Here is a 22,458-nt window from a genome sequence, read left to right on the forward strand (position 1 = left end):
ATACATTTTCCCAAAATTCAGTCTGACATATGTCTCAAGAAACGTTTGGATCTGTACTACACTTTATAAATTGTAGTTTAGTGTCGTGGATGGAATGAAAGTGTTTTTTTTATTTGAGTTTATTTAGGTTTGAACAAGCTATGCACAGCATGAGTGGGAAATCCTAAGTGTTTGTACTTGTTGTGAGCTGCCACACTCGAGGCAGAGAGAAAAGTAGAGACGAGGGAGTCAGGATATTGTTTATATACGGCTGTGACGGTGCACATTTTCAGACAGTCGCTTCTCTGGAAGACATCCATGGTGTTACACTTGGTTGTACTCATTAAAGGGACATATAGGTGTGTTAAGAATAAACAAAGGGAGCCATAGAGAGAAGTTCAAACCCTGGCTCCTTTCTCACCTCCACACAGCTGGCCAATCCCGGCATTGTGTGTGTATGTGTGTGTGTGTGTGTGTGTGTGTGTGCGTGCGCGCGTGTTGGCATTGTTGGTCTCGGAAAGTTGAAGAAATGGTGGGACAGGGACTCCAGTAATCCGATGTCGGAAAGGTATGTGTGTGTGTGTTGGAGGGTTAGCTATGTGATCATCGGACTAAGGCTTTGTATACAAAGATTGGTTGTGTATGAAAAACACTAACACTGTGATATTGCTGATTTTTTTCATTTGGCTATACTGCTGCATATATAACACTGATTTACTCCATTTAGAGATATTGTCCTGCAGTGGAAACATTGCGTGTTTATAGAGAGAGGGAGTTATAGAGTTGGACCAGTCGTTCAATGTCCTCCTTTCATTTCACGCAGACATGACGCCCGCGACGGTGCGATCCATCAGCTGCTGGGCAGGAATGGCGTGGCCTCATCCCGGACCAATAAGCTCATTAATCAGGCAGGGTGAGGAGCGGGAGGAAGGAGGACACAGCAGTGAATCTCATTATCTTACTTCACAGCACTGCTAATCAGTACATTTATTGATGATGTCTATTCCCCTTCAGTGAGGGGATATTACTGTTTCCTTAACATGCAGGAAAGAAGGCATTGTATCCAGTATGTGCGCACAAGCAGGCTTAGGCTGATGCTCTCCAGGATGATGGGCTCCCTTCTCGCTACACAAAGACACACACACAGTTTCCTTTATGAACATGTTCGCCCCTGAAGCTATGTGAGTGGGAAAATTGTGGCAGGTTTGTTTTTCATTCCATTTTTTTTTCTTCGGTTCCATCCTAGAAATAACAAAAAAAAACCTTTATCATACTTAATGACATGAACAAATGCTCATTGATAATATGAGATTTTAACTTTTCGGTACACCGCCCGGCCCCAATAGAGGACACACACGCCTGAAGGTGAAATTGCCAGAGTGTGCAAAGTCTGAAATACACCGGATTGTGCATTGCAAGTAGTGCACAGGTGTGCAAAAAGTGCTTGGGTAATAAAAAAATAGTGTGTAAATAAAGAAACCATAGATAGAGGTTTGCAAAGTTAGACGGGCTGGCTGCTGTAGGGACGATTGGACTCGATGTTAATGATCCAACGCCACCTCCCACAGGAAAGTTTTCTGGAACAGATGGTTGCCTTTGTGTGCCGAGCTGGTGGCAGTCCTCCTTGCTGTTTGTCATCGCCCGACTGTCACGCGTCTCCTTGACGGACGGCCGCATGCAGCCAGTGACCCGCTAAGTAGAGCAGCCGTAAAGCTTTTCTCCGGGAGCGGAAGGGTGAGGCAGAGGTGGACCAGGCTGTTATGGTATGCCAGAGACAGAGAGAGGTTGGTTATTGTTGGAGAAACAAAGCCGGTGTAGAGCAGTGAGTGCTCAGGAGAAAGAGCAGAGAGATACCTCCCATCCCTCTGTCTTCTCCCCTCCTCCTCCTCCTCCTCCCCAGTGGTATTAATTAGCAGCAGCAGATGAGTGGAGAACGGGAGCCTGAAGGGAGAACAGGTTCACGTTAGGTTAGCCTGCACTGCTGTGAGCTCTCTCGCTCTCTCTCTCTTTCTCTCTCTCTCTCTCTCTCTCTCTCTCTCTCTCTCTCTCTCTCTCTACCTCTTTTCACATGTACACAACACCCACAAACAACAGGAAGTGTTACAAATTGTGTCGGTTTCCCTTCATTAGGGCTAGAACTATGAATTTGTTATTGTATAACAGTGTTGTGTCAGTTCTGCTTGAACACGCCCCCTTCACATATTCAAAACTGCATTCAACCCGACAGCACCGCAGCTTCGGACCCCTGCCCCCTTCCCTGTCTTGCCGTCTGTCTACATTGAATGTGCTTCAACCACCTTTTTTCAATCGCCAGTTTCAGGTTTGTCCGACGGAACAGATACGCTTTAGTTTGGATCAAGACATCTGTCTACATCTGCAGCACAACGACTCGCGTTTCACTCGGCACAACAGTGGAAAGGTGCTTTAATGTCACTAAAGGCCAAGATGGAGGTCCAGAGCCAGAACAAACTGTAGCTAACATCAGATACAGCAGAGTGGCAAGATAATGTCTGTGAGTTTCTTGGAAGGTGCTGATTCGCAAACATTTGGTTAAGAAGACATATTGTTTTTATTTTTTCCTTTATTTATTTTATGTCCCGACCCCGAGGTTGTGAACCACTGATAAAGGGACAGAATATCCTCTCTCTCTCTCTCTCTCTCTCTCTCTCTCTCTCTCTCTCTCTCTGGAAAAAAGGCAACTAAGTGCTGTTGCAATTTACATAGACTGGGACCAGAATCAGTGGACTGAAAATGTATTTTACTTGTTAGAAACAATGGATTTGTTGTTAAGTGTTAACTAACTCCAACAATTGTTTTTCCCCCGTTTCTTCTTCTTCTTCTCTCCTTCCCCTTTTCTTCCCCTTACCGTCTCTCCTTCTCTCTCTGTCTGTCGCTGCCTGCAGAATTCCATACGACACAACCTGTCCTTGAACAAGTGTTTTCTCAAAGTGCCTCGCTCCAAAGATGACCCTGGAAAAGTAAGTATGTCCTGAACAATGTAACGCGACTGAAAAGCTCAGCTTGAGTTAAGGTGCGGCGCACAATGAAAATACAAGCCCATTTCAGCCAGCTTACAAAAAAATGCGGCGACGGCGATTACTTGTCACGTGTTGAGTCGCCCTTGTGACGCACGTGTGTGCACACGCTCGTGCATAGGAGCGCCCAAAAGACCGCACTCACCTGCTCTGATTCTCTGTCGCACACGCAGATTGTCTGAACTTAAAAGCAATTCGTAGCTCCGGAACCACCTGAATGCATAATGGTTGCTTTCTCCGTTTTCTGCGGCTCTTCCGATATTGATTCTGCCAAGTAATAATGTGCTACAGAGAGTAATGAATAATAAGTATATGTAGGTACACTCCTTCAGTTACGAGGCTGTTCACGCATCTGTTATGCTTTATTAGGCCCTGTTTCTCTCTCGCACACACACACACACACACACACACACACACAAAAACACACACACACACACACACACACACATAATCAGAGGAAACATTGATATGTTTCACCACTGCTACTGCTGTGGTTAGGAACCACAGTTGCCACTTCAGCAGCACCGTTTTGAAAACAACAATTTGTCAACTCCTTGTTTGTGCTGAATTTTAAAAGCTCAAATGTCTGCTTTTCAACTCATCACAGGGTTCATGTGAGAAGCAATCCACCACTTTTTCAAAAAACTGACAAGCCAAAACTTTTCATCGTGCGCTCAAATCTCATTTTATTTGTAGGCGGGGTGTTCTCCAGGCTGCAGGGATTTTGGAGCCATTGAAAAATGAATTAGGGGGAAGAAGGTTTAAATAATTCAAACACAATCCATGGGCTTGAGTGGAGGCCTATAGTCTGCAAAGATACATAGAGAGCGGCTCCACCGTGATTAGCCCGACTTGGACCTGACCATTCCCTTAATTCACACCGTGGATCGAAGCGGTCGATACCTCAGCTACACATCTGTGTGTGGAGAAGTTGAATGTGCGAGCTCTGTTTGAAGCCACAGAGAGCGGGGAGAAGCTAAATCATGCATGTGCTAACGTTAATTGGCTGTGTACTGCTCACTGATGTGGGACTGAGAGACAGGGGGAGGAGAAGAGGCAAGGATGGGGGGGAGGGGGGGGAGGTGTTCAGAGATGAGCCGTGTGTGTGTGTGTGTGTGTGTGTGTGAGTGTGTGTGTGTGTGTGTGTGTGTGGCTGGCCTAGATGAATATCCTGAATTCTGTCTGCAGCTTTGGACCTCCCTGGGAGGACAGAGGGAAAATGAAAGGGGGGGGGGGGGGGGGAGACCGGCAGGAAATCAAGGACCTAAAAGCAACTGATTTCCTCCGCTCTCATTGATTGTCTTTAGTTTGGAGTGTGCTGTGTTTTAATATTGTGTATCAAAAGGATTGCAGTGGATTTCTTCGGGGAAGCGAAGCAGGAGCGTGCACCGCAGGAAAAATACACCCAGAGAAAGATTGGATAGAGAAGTGGAATAACAACTGATACATTGGTTTTATCAGATGCAAGAGATCCCTCTGCTGTGCTTTTTTTTCTGTTTAGTGACACTAAAGAAGTGGGGAAAAGGAGTCTAAATAGTATCCACAACAGGAGGAGATACACCAGAGACAAATGGAAATATTGTAAAGAATGGGATGGATATTACTCTAGCACACACAATAGTTGACAGCACAGCTAATATATTATTTACAGTAACAATGTAAGGGTTTAAATAGTTTCCTCGTACAAATATTTGACATGAAACTGAACTGGTCAGACTCTGGTTTGTGTTTCTGAAAGAAACTAAAGTCCCTCTAGGTCACTAAGAAGCTTTTAAAGTTAGTGCCTTGTTTTATGCTGTCATATGTCGGGATTACTGCCAATAATAAGAACAGGATTAACACGTTAATTAAAGAGACTGGATCCATAATTGGTTTTTACTGGCTGTGTTAAGTGAGTAGTTTACGTGATGATTATAGTTATTAAGTATTCATACAGTAGCCGTGACACCGTCACCAGGTGTTTGATGCAGGGTTCATATCACGTTCACCTCTGATCGCTCGAAGCTTAGTTTGTACTCGCTGTAATTTCGCCGGACTGTCACGTGACTGTCACAAATAGTTCACTGATAAATGTACTTTTTACATGTCTGGGGATCATACAAAGAAGGCCAGTTTTAAATGCTTGGAAACAGGTGGTCTTAAAAATCTTCATTTGGGTAAATATTCTGCCAGCCAAATCAATATTTAACCTTTATTTCTTCATAATGCATTTAATTCTTGACTTGCTTCTTCACAGGGCTCGTACAAAGGCAGTAAAGTAGTCCATGAATATGAGATATGAGTTTCCAGATAATTACATTCCCTCCTCGGCAGGGTTGGTTTATGGCTTTTTGCCGGTTACACCTACAGTCTATGGGTTACACTCGTTGTCTGTTTGTTTCTTCACTCTTCGTTTTGTCTGTACGGCCCTCTGGCGTTTCGGAGAGTAATGCAACGAACTGCGCATTTAATATGAACGCGTCCGCACATGCTTGGAGCTGGGCGCGCCGTCTGCGATAATAAACAAAGTTGTACATGGGAAGCGGTGTGGGGAGGCCGTTAGCTTCTACCAAAACAGGACAAGTGTGTTCTTAGCTGGCTTAGCTATTGGTGAGCTTGCAGTCAGGAATGGGTTTTGTTCACAGTTCGAGGGTGAATGAAGGACAGGACAACCGGAGTGCTGCTGCTGTACAGGCAGTCGTCAGTTGACAGTCAGTAAATACCCTTAAAACACAGGCTGGCCGATGTCATGTTTTTTTATTTCCACACGCGTTAATACAAAATGTGTGGGCATGGAGGCTTGGGAGTTGTTGAAAGTCCCCTTTGACAGAGGTTTATGTTTAAAGGTTACTTCTCTTTGATGTTGGTTGTGTGTTAAGGTTAAGATGCTCCAAAGATTGAGAAGATCTTCTGTGTCCACAGCTGTGAAACTTTTAAATGATTTTTGTTCGTCACATACATTGTTAGGTTTGGTCTCGTATGGATTGTTTATACAATTGTACAGTTTGAAGGTTTCATTTTATATTTGTTATATTTATGGGAGGCTGCTTATGTATTCATTGATTAGCTCTCTGACCTGTGTCTCTCTTGCTATTTGTTCGACCACCGACACCAATAAAAGATCCAGATCCGAAAACACCTTTTTTAACACAGAAATATTGAATCCTTATGAGTAATTGTATGATTAATACACAGAGTAGATATTTGTATTTATTTCACAGGTAACACAAATACAAAAAAAAAAAATATAAGTGATTATTTAAGGACTTTAATTTCCACCACTGACTGCTTATTTAAGTCAAATAGAAATAAGAGGAATATGAAAGTGTACCTAAATCAACAAGAAAAATGACAAGCAGAGTATCTTCCATCAAACACAAGACTCACCTCTTTGTTTTATTGGGGTCACTCTCCAGGGTTCGTACTGGGCCATAGACACCAATCCTAAAGAAGACGCAGTACCCAGCAGGCCAAAGAAGAGACCGCGCTCTGGAGAGAGGGTAAGTACTTTAACAACGCTCGATAAAATCTTCCTTTTAACACTAAAGCTGGTTGTTTTAAAAACCTTGTAATGTGGCAGTTCGCTGCTCAGTTGGGCTGTCGCTGCCGCAAAACAATAATCTCAATAACCGTTGTTAGTTTCCATTTTTTTATTATTATTTATTTACACCAATTCAAGCTCACTGACATCAAAGTGGCAAAAGGATGTAGCTGTGCGAGAAGGCCCGTGGTCACAAAAAACAAGAGAGCGAGAAAAGGGCAAGTTTATTTATACAGCACATTTCAGAAGGCAAGTCAAAGCACTTTACATTAAACAAAAGACAAAGTGCAGAAGAAACACATTATGAAAAGGACATTTAAATTACAATCAGTGATTTAAGAGAGAATAGAAAATATAAACAAGGAAAAAATAGAATAAGACAATAATACAATAATAAAAGTTACAGTGCAGCGTAAGAATTTATTTAATAAAAGGCAGCGGCAAAGCTTTGATTTAAGGTCAACAGAGATGCTGCAGAAATGTTTGTGTGGGAACAGATCCAATCTTTTTTCCCCCTTCTCCCCGGCTATAATGATGCCAAGATAGACCAGCAGGCAAACAAGGTGCCTTTTAAAGCAAAAAGCTTAAGAGTCTAAAGCCAAGCTGTGTGGTGTGATGACACCGTTTTGGTAATTGCTTCTGCATCCCGGTTGAAAAGAGTCTGTGATTATGTGCTAGATCAGTGATACCAAGTGAAAAAGCCAAGAGGATTTGGCGTCAGGGGAACGTATGGCTTAGAGTTGATAGGCTTCGTATATATTGATACTGTGCAGTTTTGTGTGGAACGACTTTAAACCTGCAGCTATACCTGCCTGACTGTGGTACAAATAAATGTCTCTTGCCGCATGTCATGCTTGTTTGGATGATCTCCATTAGTCTAATTGTCGACCAGAAAAAGTCCATCTTTGAATAGGGTTGTGTAATTAGGATTCTGTGAAGACACAAAAGTAGCAAAGACCTCAATTACATTGTACACCTTTTTCCCTTGGCTGAGTTGAACAGGCAGGGGTTATCTGTGACACCAGCTTTGCTTCGTGCCATTTGAGTGATATTACCCGCTTATTACTGGACCTCTACCACGTGCTGTATGAGAACCAGAGCTTATAGTCTCAATTAAACAAGGCCACCACCTTATATTGTACACACATTTTGAGACTTGTGTGGAGCCAATCTTTCAATATGCTCTAAATTTGGAATTTAGCACCCATAAAGAAGTTGCCGTAGCGTCTAGAAAAACACCTAACCTTGGATGGTTAAAGGAGCTGCAACCATTATATTGCTACATCTGCAGAGTTGACATCACCTCATGCTCTGCAGAAAATACCTCAGAGATCGTATAAATAGAACATATAAAACTGTAATTCGGTGATGTTATGATAAGTATTCATAATTTATCAACATCCCATATCGACACTAAACTTTAAGTAGCATGACAACCCTTCCTTCAGCCAACCAATTGAGCAACTATTTCAAATGGGAGTCTTTGATTCCAGTATGCAGATACCGATCTGTTTTTGTTCCATTGCATTCTGTAAGCAGCTTCTGACCCACTGAGGTTTGTCTGAATGTACAGCTGACTGTGTTTGTTGTTGCATTAAAAACCTGTAGAGTCTTTCATCATGGTGCAGCACAGCTGGTCGTCTCCCTTCTTTTCTCATCCCGTGTCTCCGTAACTCTTTGTGAATCTTGATCATTATCTTTCTGTGCGTCTGTTTGTCTGCCACTCTCTCCCTCTCTCTCTCTCTCCGTCTGTATCGCTGCTTTAGCCCTCTCCAGGGACCTCAGGCAGGCGTGGCGCAGTAAAGTGCACAATCACAGTTGCTCATTGGAGAAAGCATTGAGGTAAGAGAGAGAGAGAGAGAGAGAGAGAGAGAAGGGGGCGAAAGAAGTGTGAAAGAAAGGATGCAGAAAAAAAAGAGACCTCAAGGTAGAGAGCAGAGAGGGAAAATCGAGCTGCAAGGGGAAGGAGGGGAAAAAAGTAAGAGGAGTAAGATGGAGAGGAGGGAGAGTATTCTAGGCTGGTGTTCCAGTTAATTACCACAGAAGGCCCCGGGGCTGCCATTAGACATATTTTCTTCACCGTTTTTTTTATTACAAACATTAATTAATTCAGAGCCTTGTCATCTCGTCTTACATGGATGGGCCCTTCGACCCCTTTTCTTACGCCTCACTTGCACTGCTGGCAGACACATTGTGGGCTGTCACATGGGCTAAAGAGAAACAGGGAGGTTTTAAGTGCTAAGATTTATAGCGGTGTTACCGTCTGAAAAAAAAAAAAAAAAAAAAAAGCTGGGCTAAATATGTGGTAGTGTTTTTATTATGGTTTTGTTGCACCTAGGCTCCACTGTCAAAGTCTTTAACGTCTCCTGATGACAGCGGTTGTGCAAATGAAAAGATTAGAAGTTGGCAGCGAGGCTAAACGGCAGCTGCATAAATGCATTGTATAAATGTGTAGACAGGCAGTGTACACTTAGTTTAGGAGCTGCGTCTCCGGTGCCCCTCAGCATAATCACTTTCTTTCATTTCCTGTATGCCTCTCTCCGTCTGCCTGTCTGCCGCTCCGTCACCACTCAATTATCTCCCTACCTATTCTTCCTTTTTCGCTCTCCTTCTTCCACAAGCCTTCCTCACTCCTCTCTTCACCTCTCCGTTGTCTTCTTTTTAAGTGCCTCCACCAGGGAACCGACAACCCATTTCACTGGGAGTTTATCATAAATTAAAGATTGCATTGTTACCAACCAATCCTCTTACTGTAAGCAGTTTGGGAAGGCATGCAAGCTGTCTTGAACCCTGAAAGGAGTCAGACGAGGAAAAAAAAAAAGTCCTCGTTTTTATTTAGATTTTTTTTTTTTTCCCAATTTGCTGTCGTCAATTTAGCCCCTCATCGATCTTTGAACAGTTCCTCATATCCCCACACTCGGTTAACTCTACTTCAGCTCTCTGTGAGGATGGCAGAAAATGAACTGCTGCTGAATCCATTTTAGATGCTTGAATAATGCATGAGGAGATGGGTTCATTTATCTCATCAAGTGCAAATGATGTATCAACTTTTCAGGCTGTTTAAGTGTCCAGCCGTTATAATGAAGTGCGCCCCGACTGGTGCACATAGCTGGTGCGCGGGGGGGCGTGGCGCTGATTCAGGAGCCTCAGAAACAGAATCGTGAATTTGCAAGCGTTCAGAAATTTCTCATAAGATTTGTCCAATTAAATTTCCTTCATCATTTCTACTGACACAATCAGCTGTGAGTACTAATAGTAGCAGTGATTGTTGTTTAAGTTCATAATGATTATTTTAGGGGAGTGGCTTTGGAGGGAAGCCTGAAGGAACGGGCTGTCGGTGTTGCCGACTTGGCTACTTTCTCGCTAGATTTAGCAGCTTTTGCAGCTGGTGCTGCTAGCTACTTTCTTCTTCTTGCTAGTTTCTCAACATTACCAACCCTAGCTTTAAAATGTGCAAATGAAAATAAATGATATGCCTCTTCAAACATACATTGCTAAATATTTTCACACTCACAGATTCGTTTGGTGTCTCCGTCCTCGTTCTCAGTCCTCTGTCCTCTACTTTCAGGCATCAACTCCTTACAGCCTGGAGTCCGAGTCTCTGAGAATGGACTGCATTATGTCGGGAGGGGCGTCCCCCACTCTGGCCATCAATGCTGTAACCAACAAGGTACGACACCAGCTACTCTCGTTTGACTTAGTGGCCCTTTAAGTCTCATGAATATTCCTGTCCTAATGATGTGTAATGATGATTGTTAACAGATGAATTAGTCAAGAAGCTGTAGTCATTTGTACTTGCAGCTCAGAAGAATGTGTTGAAGTTTTTAATAATGATTACTAACTGGATGTCAGACGTACTTGCAGCAGAATGAGTCTTCCAGGTCAAACAATGCAGAGTGGTCACACACATCCAAATACCATTTTACAGGTCCTCACTTACACACACAAACGTATGTACTGAAACACACACACACACACACGCAGACTAAAAAGCTAAACTGGGTGTGACCGTCTGTATAAGGGTCAGAGATTAAGTAGCGACTGGGACCTCTGACGCCTGTCTGAACTGCCACACACACACACACACACACACACACACACACACACACACACACACACACACAAACAAAGAGAATGATGATGTGTGGTACGTGACCTCTTCGTCTGACCCCGACCAAAGAGGAACATTTGTCCCACAGCAGCAGCTCACATAACTCTTGAGTGTTTGGTTCGAGACGTAATGTGAAGGTCTGGACTTGACAGCTTATTCCAGTTCTCCATTCTGCTCTTTTCACACATTTTGACTCATACTTCCTAGAATTTGTCAACATGAAACACTTTTATTAGAGATTATTAATGCTCTTGTTAATTAAAAATGATTTCATCACCATCATTATATTGCCATGTATTCACTTGCTGCAATCATTTATCCACTAAAGATAGTAAGCACAGTGAAAAATTGCTGATGTTTGTACTTCTAGGTTTGTCTTTTGGGGTTTTGGGAAGTAGTTAAAGGTATTTCTCATTCATTTTGACATTGTAGAGAGTTAATAACAAAGTCATGCATAGATTGATATAATCTGAATCTAAATAGTTTGCGTAAATACCATTATTGTGCAAAACAGTTTTGTTAGATCCACAGACATATAGAGTCTTAAAAATGTGACAATAGAAAGTGAGAGGTGGACATCATCAACGGCCAAGGAGATCAGCGACAGTTTGCTGTAATTTACCTCTTGCATGTCAGTTTGCACTTATTCTGTTTTCACCAAAGGGAAGATTAAAACTTAATTTATCTCAGCCATCCCTATACATTTAGAAAAAAAAAATGATTCAGAGCAAGGAGAGAAAGACCTTGATGATAATGATGCCAGCGTCAATGATATCCGCCCACATCCAGACAGGTGGCGTCCTGCAGGCACAGCAGCGCATCAGAGCTTCTTTAATAACACATTTGCACACTAATATTCTGTCTGCAATGGAGAGTGCCTGTTCTTCTGAAAAAGACATTCCTATAAGACAATACTAAGAGCTTAGGATAACAGAAATGGTTTTTTTCCCCTATGCATGATTGTTAAAGTAATCATTTATTTAATTCGGATATTTTAATGTTTTTACTTGAAATCTGAAATTCCTAGAAATTGAAGCTCTGCCAAGTCTAAAAAAACACAAAGTTGAAACCTTTCCAGAGACATCATGAGGTGTTATATGATCAGTTTTTCCTTTTTTCCACTAATGTATATAGACTTTAAGTGTTCTCATAAACCACATAATTATTTCCTCGTTACTACAGTAACACAGCAAGGAGAATTACATGTTCACTCAGATGTCCCCAAATACACCAAAACAGAAAACGTTCACGATTAACACTTAACGAAGCCGACTTTTGAAAATGCTTATTTTTTCCGCTACGAGAACATCTACAGGGTAGAGCACCGCCCCAGAGAGCCTTTACTGTTTTCTCACCCGGAGGCTATCATTTCACATTTGTCTATACAATTAAATGTAGCCTGGAGGTAATGCTGGTGCTCTTCTTCACAAGTACTGGCAGTCAAAGACAACAAGTAAAACATGATTCAACATGATCCCGAGGCATTTCTTTTGAAAGCTTTGTGATCCGTCACCAGAAGACCACATGCAGTACACTTCCTCTGAAACAATAAAGTCATTTCTGAAGTTACCTATTTGTTTCTGGGTCGCGACATTTAATCAAAATCGCCATGTTCAAGGAAGAAAGATCATCATTAGTTAACGTTCCGTGCTGACCAATTTGCATTTACCAGCACTTTAATTTCCATATTTCCTCATGCGTTGTCCCATAAGTTAATGGTGCTTGGGTAATGTGTTGAGGTGGACAGAGTTCACTTTAGGCTGGAGATAAGTCTGCGAATGGACAAAATGAAGGAGCGGAACTACAACATCTCAAATCACTACCTTTAGAAGGAGTTAATATGGAGCATTGCCTCAACATTTTGGCCCTGTGTAATTTGCCTTTATTGTCACATTAACAATAAATGGATCGTGTGTGTATGTGTTTGTGTGTGTAGGTAGCACTCTACAACTCCGAGGCAGAAGGCAGCGAGAGTCCTGGTAGTCTGGGCAGCCTGAGCAACAGCCTTTCAGAGCAGAGTTTGGCATCCGTCAACCTGAACAACCTGAACAACCTGAACACTGCCGTCAGCAGCGGCAGCAACGTACACAGCTACACACCAGTAAGTTCTTCTCTTTATTTTGGGTGACAGTCTAATGATTGCTGAAGGAAAATATCTCTATTCTTATTTCTGTCTGCACAAGAACAACAGCTGACCTGCCACTGCTACAGACCCTTATTTAAGGACACTGTCTCCCACTTTTCTTCTTCTTTTTTTCAATGATTATCTCAAACTGGCAAACGTTCAACCGGCAGCATTCAAACTAAAAGTTTTTACTACGTTCACTTGATTCTGAAATAAACCGGATGATTCAGTCACCAGTTCAGACACTCTCAGCCAGTACAGAAGGTGTCTTAGCAGACTGAGGAGGTGGTTACCAGCTAACGACATGTACGCTGGATCTACAGTACTGCTGGAGCTCTGTGTCACATTTATACTTTGCAAGCAAATATATATTCAGTTGGATTCTGCAGAGCACATTTAGTGTGCTTAGATGACACTTGCATTGTTCTGTACAATGTAAGTAGAGTTAAGCAGATGGCATGAACAGACACGTTGATATATCTTTTTAACCTGGATAAATCATAGATTTTAGTGGTGCTCTCTTGCTAAATAATTCAAATGTTTTGCTAAATATCCATTTTATTGCTGTTTGACATGCAGAGACATGCATGTTTTCTATATGGAGAATTTATTTGGGCTCCCCAAACAAATCAAATTGCCGAGACCCATAAAGATGTTTGTAATTATTTTATATATATATATATATTTGTTTTCTTTTCAGAGTTGTGGAAATGCAATTAAAAGTGCAGGTTGATTGAAAACTCTCTTGCTTGTTGTTGAATGTTCAATGTTCAATTTTTGTTTGGCAGCCAGCTATCAATACTGTTTGCGGCCCCTCACACTCCTCAAGGTCTACCAGCACTAATAAATGCTAAACCTGTAGCAAATGCTGGTATTTTTTCATAGAAGTGCCTCTGTCGAGCAAAAAGATGAAACATCAGAGTCCTCCCTCTTCGTGTTGACAGTTCACCGGCTCTGATGAATATGAACGATGCCTGACCACTCCAGAATGAATGACTTTGAGACAAAAGGGGCAAAATTTTGTACAATAAAATCCAGATTAATTAATACATATTTAACCTGCAGTTGCACACTTAGATTTTCCCGTCTCTTTGCCATTTACTGCACTCACATACTCGCACACAGCGAGGTTTATTTGTATCAAGGCGTCTCATGTCATCTACTGTACTGGTGCCTACGGGCTTGGCCGACGTAAAGTACACCCGGGACTTGGCAGGCCGCAGACGCACTGAGACATTTGGCCAGATGTGTGTGAGACGATAACGAGTCGCCTTTTTTTTATAAAGGAAACTTATTACAACAAACAATTCATCCCCAGCTGATCAATTGCAGAAAATATGGCTGGAGAAGGAGTCCATTATATAAGAAAGGCTTTTGACAAAAAAATTTGATTTGATCTCTAAATTTAAAATGTCACAGGTTTAGATGCAAACAGGTTTTACTTAAATTGGCAGCTGGACACTTTCAAAAAAAATAAAAGTTGACTGAAGATCTCAGTCGTTAATGGGGACTTTTGCATTTCACATGTTTGTCAAAGTGTTTGTGTTCTGTCCCTTTAAACCAAATATAACACAATTTTTAAGGCCAGTCTCAGCCCAAAAACATTTGGTCCAAAATGACAGGAGTGCTGAGAAGTCCCAACTCTTTATTATTTTCCCCTTGTAACAGCTGCTCACCCTTTTACCATCAATCACTTTGCCCCACTCACCTCCCACCTGCATTAGCAAAGGTCAGTGCAATCTCATCTCGTTAACCTCTCATTTCTGGAGGCCGTCTTTCCTCCTCCCTGCATCGTCTCCTCCATCCCTTGCCCTCCTCCTCCATCGCCTCAGACCTCATCTGCGGTTTGGTCCAGGGGGATCAGGGTTAGTTCTGCCTCATTACCTGGCACAGGTGATACCCCCCCTAACTGACGGTGATTACTAGTGGCATCGCTGGCAGAGATCTCAAAGACACCAAGAAAGTTGACGGAGAGGCATCCGTTACTGGGTTGGAGGTAGACGTGTGGGGGATGCGTCATGCTAAGTCGGCTTATATCTGCAGAGGCACACTGATCACAGCAAATTGCCTGTGTTTGCCGGGTGGATGGTGAGGAAGATGACAGCTAGGATGAGACGATTGAGGGTCGAGGGAGACAGGCAGCAATCACTATGGGAGACAGAAAATTGAAGCAGTGGATTTTGTTTTTGTGTGTTCATACGAAAAGGAAATTAGTGGCAGCCAAGATTCCCTTTTAATTGCGTGAAATTTAATTTGGTATGATAATCCTAGCGAATAAAGAAAAAATTATTTGGTAAATAGAATTAATGTGAAAATTTAATTTGAATGGTACAATTGGAAAATAAATTAAGTTTCTTGAAACTGAATGTGAAAAGTATTGAATGTTACTTTTTATCCGTTTTACGATGCAGCTCTCCCAATTTAAATTCAGGTTTCTCAATTTAGACAGGTTGCAGCCCACACCAATGTGTGTGTGTATATATATATATATATATATATATAAAAATGCATGCACAGTCCATATAAACATTTGCTGGTCATTAAATCTGTGCAGTTACTTGGTTCCTTCCACCTCCACAGCCTCCTCCTGTATTAGCTTGTAGCTGTTCGTTATGTGTTAGTATATGTTTATGTAAGTCGGGGGGTTGTGAGCTCAGGGACAGTCTGTGTCAAGCTTGTGATATGTGTCAAAGCATCCCCAAACTGAAACTGTTGCTATAAATGATGAGAACCTCGAATTTTGTGTCATGACTGAACAGTTACCGACCAGGAATGTGCACATCGCCATGTTTTATTTGTGACTGTAGTGCTTTAATGGATGATGTTTCTGTTTGTTTATGATAAAAACCCAGACCCCCGGTACTCCCATTGTACCAGCGCAATGGCCTTCTTGGTCTTATTGAAATATGTTTTTCTTGATGCAGTGCCGATGTCAGACTGACCGCAGGCTTTACACTTTGAGCTGTTCGTGTGAATTCAGCCTTTGATGTATTTTTTTCAAACCGATTCCTTCATTGATGTATTTTTATTTTTTTTTACCTCTCACAGTCTCTATGTCTGTTCCCTCTCCTCTGTCTTGAAGGTGAGTAGCCACTCAGAGCCTTCGTCCCAGTCCCTGAGCCTCCAGCAGCCCGCCCAGCCGCCGCTGCCGCCGCCGCCTCCCCCACAGCCCCAGTACGATCTGCCCGTCCTGGAGTCCCGGGACAAGCAGCTCTGTTTCTCAGACTTCGAGGACCTCAGCTCTTCTTTCCGCAGTCTGTACAAGTGCGTCTTTGAGCAGTCCTTCTCACAGCAAGGTGGGTGTCGACCCTCATTTTGCATGTGGATTAGTGTGTATCTGTTCATGTGTACCCGTCAAACATCTTAATTGACGCATGTGTTTTCAGGAAAAACAACAACGTGTAGACCTCTATGTCATGCACATAATTAGCTGTCAAGCTTAAGCTCCTAATGAAATGCTAAGAATTTAACATTGCTGTCACAGCACTAAAAGCATTCCAGTATTAACCTCCATCACACTCTACTCCTACTCCACTGTATTTTAATAAACAACCTGTTGTTCCGCATATCTGCGTTTTACGACTCGCTCAGTCAATTGAGTAAAGGCAATTAAGAGGAAGAATTCTACAGAAGAAGGAAGAAAAACTCACAAACACATCCACGGTCGAGCAGAGCAAACGGGTTTCGCAGCTTTGATAGCAGCTAATTAGATTGGTTCTACAGTTTGTGAAGCATCTTGCTAATTGCTTCCTGAAGCTTTCAGGTCACCAGGCCTCGTTCCACTTCGACCCCCCCCACACTCCTATCACCTTCCCTCTTTTCGCTTTCGTCTCCACACACACACATCCACGTAAGTTATGTAAGCGTGGAGATTGATGCGCTCTGTTGAGCTCAATAACTGCTGCCTGTATTCACAGTCTGACAAGGTCCCCTTCACTTTGTGGTCAGGGGTGCACACGCAGAAAAATATTGGGGGGGGGGGATGATACAGACAACTCAATAAGAAAGTGAATAAGAAAATGGATTTAGTGGATCTTTGAAAGGGTCCCTGAAGTGTGAGGCTTAGCAGGAAGTCACAGTATTTGAGTCACAGTGAGTCTCCCGGACTTCATCGCGTCCTTTGAAAAACTACAGTGAGTCCGAAGACCGCACACCAAACTGTAAGTGACTCAGGTCAGTTTGAACAATGGAGACAAAATGAACATCAAATTAATAATAGCAGGGGGTGTAAAAGACTCACGATACAAGCCTAACAACTCCCTGGCGGCAGGAGGGAAAAGTTACTCACTGAGATGTGCTCAGATAGCCTCGTTATGATTTGTTGGTCAGAAAAAGAAAAACTCAAGTCCCTCTGTATCGCTCCTCTGATGTTTGAAGAGATCTTAACAGTCACTGCTCGGGCATTCTCTGTCTTTTGGTGATAAGTCATGAAACAGCAGATAAAAGAAAAGGTCCAAAGACTCTCAACAAAAGAGATAAATGTAGTTATGGAAAGGAAATAAGTTTCTGACGATAGTGCACTCTCTGCTGGCCACACCTTTGCATCATCTCTGTCTTTATATTTAACCAGTATTGATTGTTGATTGCTGTGACAATCATTTACATTTAACTCGACTTACATTACATTTAAAGGAGCAGTGCGTAACATTTAGGGGGATTAATTGGCTGAAATGGAATATGATATTAATAACTATGTGCCTGAAACTAAGTATCGTTGTGTTTTCCTTAGCTTAGAAAAAGCCATTTATATCTACATAGGGATCGGGTTGTCTTCCACGGAGTCCGCCATCTTGTACCGCCATGTTTCTACAGCAGCCCAGAGCGGTCAAACCAAACACTGGCTCTAGAGAGAGCCTTTCGTGTTTTTTTGTTATCTGAAGAAGATCGGTATCAAACGTGCCGCGGTGCTGAATTATTAAAGACCGGAGTTTTGATAAGCTCCGACGTTACTGGTGTTTATTTATTATCACGCTGCAGCGAGCATCTCCTCTGCTCTCTGTGTCGGGCTGAGCTCATCCAACTACACACACACACACATAGACACAAGCACACACACACACACACGAAGCGTCAGCGAGCAAAGATTCTGCGGTGGAGACCGTGAAGTGAACCAGAATACTGGAGTTGAAGGCAATTACGCTCGTTACTGTTGGTGCAATAAAATATTTGCGAGTAAAAGCCAATACCCAATCAATACATCTGTTCAACAAGCATTAACGTGTAAACGAAAGTGAAACCTAATTCAATCGGCTCTGTCACCCAAAAATCACCCAAAAACTGTAACCCTACTGGGTGATGGGCATGAGGAATATTCTGTTATGATATATATGCACCAGGAAGTAAACCATAAAACAGCTCCTCAGTGCTGTGGCTCAGGTCACATACTGGTTTGCCAAAAATAACCTTTTGAGTGGCATGAAAGCAAGAGAGAGTCGTAGACAGTCTGTAGCTGGTGACACTGAAACATGAGTGGGTGTAAATGTGTGGGAAAAAAAGCTGCAGAAATACCTTGGTCAGATTAAAAGGGCAACGTGAGGGTTGAATGTACATGTATATTCCACAGATCAACAGTATTTTCAGTCACACCAAGCCTCCAGTTTTTTTTGTTTGAATTTTTGTCGTTTTCTTGTTTGCTGTCCTCACCCGTGATATTTTTTTGTCTTTGTCTGTTTTGTTTTTTTCCAGCAGGTTTGATGGGTATGCCTGGTGATTCCAGCCAGCAGGCCCGGACCGCCTGCTCCTACCAGCACTCTCCTGGTGCGGGAAACGGCGTCGGCCACCACCACCAACACAACCACGGTCAGACGTCACACCACCCCCACCACCCTCAGCAGCACCTCTCCCCTCACTCCAACCACAGTCAGCACCAGGCGCACGGTCAGCATGGCCAACACCAACAGCACCCTGCTCATTCCCAGCAGCACCCGTCTCTCTCCCACCAGAGTCACACCGGACAAACCTGCCCCTCAACAGGTGAGAACAGAGCCGCAGTTTTTACGGTATACGGTTTTCATGTGCAGGCGTTGGAAATGTCTGGCTCTGGTGACACCTAGTGCACAGTATCAAAAAAGACAAAACATCATACTAATTAGAAAGACGCTATAAACACAAAAACATTCCACTAAAAAGAGTTTTCTTCAGCAACATGCGACACCCAGAGTTATTGAACAATAACAATCTTGTGATTGAGAAATCCCATTGTTTCCATGAGTTATGGCTATTAATGATATTCACATCATATTGCACTACGTACTGAGCATATTGTATAGAGTATTAATACAAGCAGCTGAGTGGGAGAACCGCTAACATCAGTCTCCTAGGTGTAATCGCAACTTTAGAAGCGTCCACGAACTGGAAATATAATCCAACATCAACATTCGTAACGTCAATGCAGCTATTTCTCTGCTCTGCTGCAAACCTCTTTGCTGATTTCTCTGTGTGAAAGGAAGCTACAAAGTGTACGGTATAGTTTATTGTCTCCTAGATATTGATGCTGTTCAGCAGCGAACAATGATTCTTCTCCTCCCGACTCCCAGAGCAACATTGGTGTAAATACAATTCACCTTAAACATCCGAATAGGCTTGTCTCGGCACGGACTCATTGCATTTATATTATATTCTTTCCTCTGTAAGGTCCCAGAGCATTTGGTATTATGAGGCTGTGCTGATACAGACAGGCATCTCCAAAGCTTCACCGAGGCTTATCCTGCTCATATTCCCAGTCTTTGTTTTTCTTTTTGGGTTTTTTTTTTTCCCTTTGTGTCTCCTTTGTGGCAACACAGCTCTCAGGCCAAAGAAGGTACTCTTCAGATATTATTTATCTAGGTTAGTATTCCCCTCAACCAGGCAGAGGATGAGTGAAAGCAATCCCTCAGTCTTTGATCCACGGCATCCGAATGTGTTGTTTAGTTTGCGGTGGTGAAGGCGGTGGAAGGCATCTTCCTTTATTTTGTTCTACCAAGAGCAAACCTGTGGCTGGCATTTTTCAATGTGAAGTCACACCACCTTGTGGTTGACTGCAGAACTTTACTGAGACTTTTTAATCTGGATTAGTTCAGATAATTTAACGCTGCCACACTGATCACACTGAACTTGTATTTATTTTAGTGTTGAAACAATTAGTTGACACTTTGATAACTGATTAATTTCGGTTTCATTTATAATTGTAAATTAAACGATTTTGTAGATGTCACCTTGGGGTCCGGGGAACTTGTGACGTGCTCAATTTACAAACGACTGAACAACAACATTTTTGAACGTGTGTATGTGTGTGTGTGTGTGTGTGTGTGGTCTCTCTCCCAGACTGGTACCCCAATCTGGACTGGCTGAAGGAGAGCTGCCGCATTGCTACCAGCTACAACTGGGCTGATGTAGACCTCTCCCCATTTCAAGGTAACACACATCCTGTAAACACACACACACACATGCACCACCAAGAGCCATCAGTGTAAACAGCATCTGAAATGATGAAGCTGTCTACTGCAGCCTGTTTTGACACAGTGAGAATTGATATAATGCTTATTATGCCGATCAGTTACTTTGATTAAACCATTACGATTCCTCTCTGAGCTTTCATATACATACATTCGCCCTTGAGGCCCAATATAATAACATCCAGTGTTGTAATAGTAGCCCTAATAAAAGTCATTATCCTGCATCTGAGAGGTTGCCCTCTCTGTCTCTCTCACACACACACACACACACACACACACACACACTGTCTCCCTCCCTTCCAGTTGTATGATGTGAATAATCCAATTAGGCCCCGGCTCAGTAACAGCCTCTTATCACGGTCAGCACACAAAGCCGGCAACATCCACACACGATGGATGGCGATGGCTGGTCTTACAACACACGGGCCCCGCTGCCGCTCTCTCTCTCTCTCTCTCTCTTTCTCTCTCTCTCTCTATCTCTCTCTCTCTCTCTATCTCTCTCTCTTTCTCTTTTTCTTTTCCTGCGGCGCTTGACCTCCCTCACACCATCGTAATGCCATCCTTCTGGCTCACCTCCAAAGAGCAGGGGCCGAGCGTCTCGTCTCTGTCGACGCCAGGCACATTGGGAATTTGATTTTTTTTTAAATATCAGACAGCAGGTTGTGAATGGAAGCTTAGGTGTGTCTTTGTTTGAAGAAGAGAAGGTGTTATTCAGGGTCTCGTTCTCCGTCTCCAAATGTGAACAGGCATGTTGTCAAAGTGATGGTCAGCGCTTGTAATTTAGGTGGAACAATAGTGACAGTACATTTTACATTAGTTGGATGTTGATTACGTATGATTTTGTGATTCTGATATGAAGTTTTTCTGTAAGGTGCTTGGAGTGTTTGCCTGGAATAAGTTATTTCTGACTGAAGCATTGTTAGTCTGATGTAAAGGACATGTTACTGTGGATATGATTCAAGAAGAATCAGATTCTACCTTATTCATGAATCAGTGCTTAATATATCTTATTAATTATATAATAATAACCTTGTAAATCCTGGATATTTTCACATTTAATGAGTGTGATGTTGCTTCAGTGAACGATTGAAACAGACAGAAATTGCAGGTGAAGCTGTTTTACAGTCAAAATAAAAGTTAGAAATGTAGATATTACAACAATCTAATATTGAAGCTGTGAGATATGTGGGACATTCAGGTCGATCTTTGTGTCTCTGTCGGTCTGCCAGGTCTGAAGGACAGCATGCGGCAGGCTGAGCTCAACAACTGGTCGCTGGACGCCGCTCAGATGGCCGACCTGTGCTCCTCCATTAACCAGTTCTTCACGGCTACGGGGGTCATCCCCCCGGTGGGCGCCGCCCACCCGCAACCTCAGGTCCCGCACTCGACGCCACCTGGAGCACCGCAGCACCCGGCTCAGCCGCACGGGGCGATGCACCCAAAGGCCAGCCAGCACAATCAGCACGGGCAGCACAACCAACATCACCAACACATCAGCACGGGTCAGCAGACAGAGCAGGCTTTGAAGATACAAGATACAAAAGCTGTAATTTACGAGTTTATCTCAGTTGTTACTCCAGCTGTCAGATGAATGTAATAGAGTAAAGAAATACAATATTCCCCTCTTCTTAAGAACGGTATTTTAAACCTCCCACCTTTGACTGGAGGCGTTCTCTTGCAAGATTTCTGCACTTTCTTGCTGTGACGTGAGCTGAGTTACAGTCTCTCCCCTCACTGTGCCTTTGTTTTCATTATTATAGATTTACAAGAGAATTGTGGATGTTGTCGGCTTCATGGCAGCTGGAGTAAAGATATGGAGACGAGGAGACATTTCACCAGTGGGAATTCCAGCCCAATCTGTAGGATTTCTCAAGCTTAGCATAATATGGCAGTAAAACTGTGCGCGAAGGCGATCGCAGCTCGTGTTCTGCAGAGTTGCATAGGCATGTGTGAAAGCCGGGATACTAATCTGACAGTTAGTCATTGGCCTTTTGTCTGTTCTCCCACAGGGAACATGTACATCGACTCGAGACAGAGCATTTCCTCTCTGATGGGCCCACCAGGGTACCCCCACATGCCTCCCATGAGCAACACAGCTCCCACCATGACAGGTGACTGCTCCATCGCTCTCTTAGCAGGTCAGGAGGAGCAGGTGGAAGTGAAGAGTGTATGTGTGTGTGCAGGTTTATATCCATGCAAGTGTGTGTTTGTGTGTGTGTGTGTGTGTGTGTGTGTGTGTGTGTGTGTGTGTGTGT

The 22,458-nt window shown here is 43.0% G+C and overlaps 1 protein-coding gene across 5 annotated transcripts in view; it reads left to right on the forward strand.

Annotated features, from left to right (window-relative positions):
* LOC116382022 (forkhead box protein J3-like) overlaps positions 1-22,458 on the forward strand; it is a 56,554-nt gene that overhangs the window by 20,186 nt on the left and 13,910 nt on the right. For 2 of the 5 annotated variants that reach the window (XM_031844673.1, XM_031844674.1), the window contains exons 4-12: positions 2,883-2,957; positions 6,410-6,493; positions 10,103-10,204; positions 12,582-12,746; positions 15,853-16,066; positions 18,456-18,743; positions 20,073-20,162; positions 21,433-21,705; positions 22,213-22,341. In XM_031844673.1, coding sequence (XP_031700533.1) covers positions 2,883-2,957; positions 6,410-6,493; positions 10,103-10,204; positions 12,582-12,746; positions 15,853-16,066; positions 18,456-18,743; positions 20,073-20,162; positions 21,433-21,705; positions 22,213-22,341 — 1,420 coding nt within the window. Of the gene's footprint in view, positions 1-2,882; positions 2,958-6,409; positions 6,494-10,102; positions 10,205-12,581; positions 12,747-15,852; positions 16,067-18,455; positions 18,744-20,072; positions 20,163-21,432; positions 21,706-21,963; positions 22,342-22,458 lie in introns of those variants that run through there. The other 3 variants (XM_031844676.1, XM_031844675.1, XM_031844677.1) reach the window with 3 other exon arrangements.

Source organism: Anarrhichthys ocellatus, unplaced genomic scaffold, assembly GCF_004355925.1.
Source record: "Anarrhichthys ocellatus isolate YVR2014 unplaced genomic scaffold, GSC_Weel_1.0 scaffold5, whole genome shotgun sequence".
NCBI classification, from domain to species: Eukaryota; Metazoa; Chordata; class Actinopteri; order Perciformes; family Anarhichadidae; genus Anarrhichthys; species Anarrhichthys ocellatus.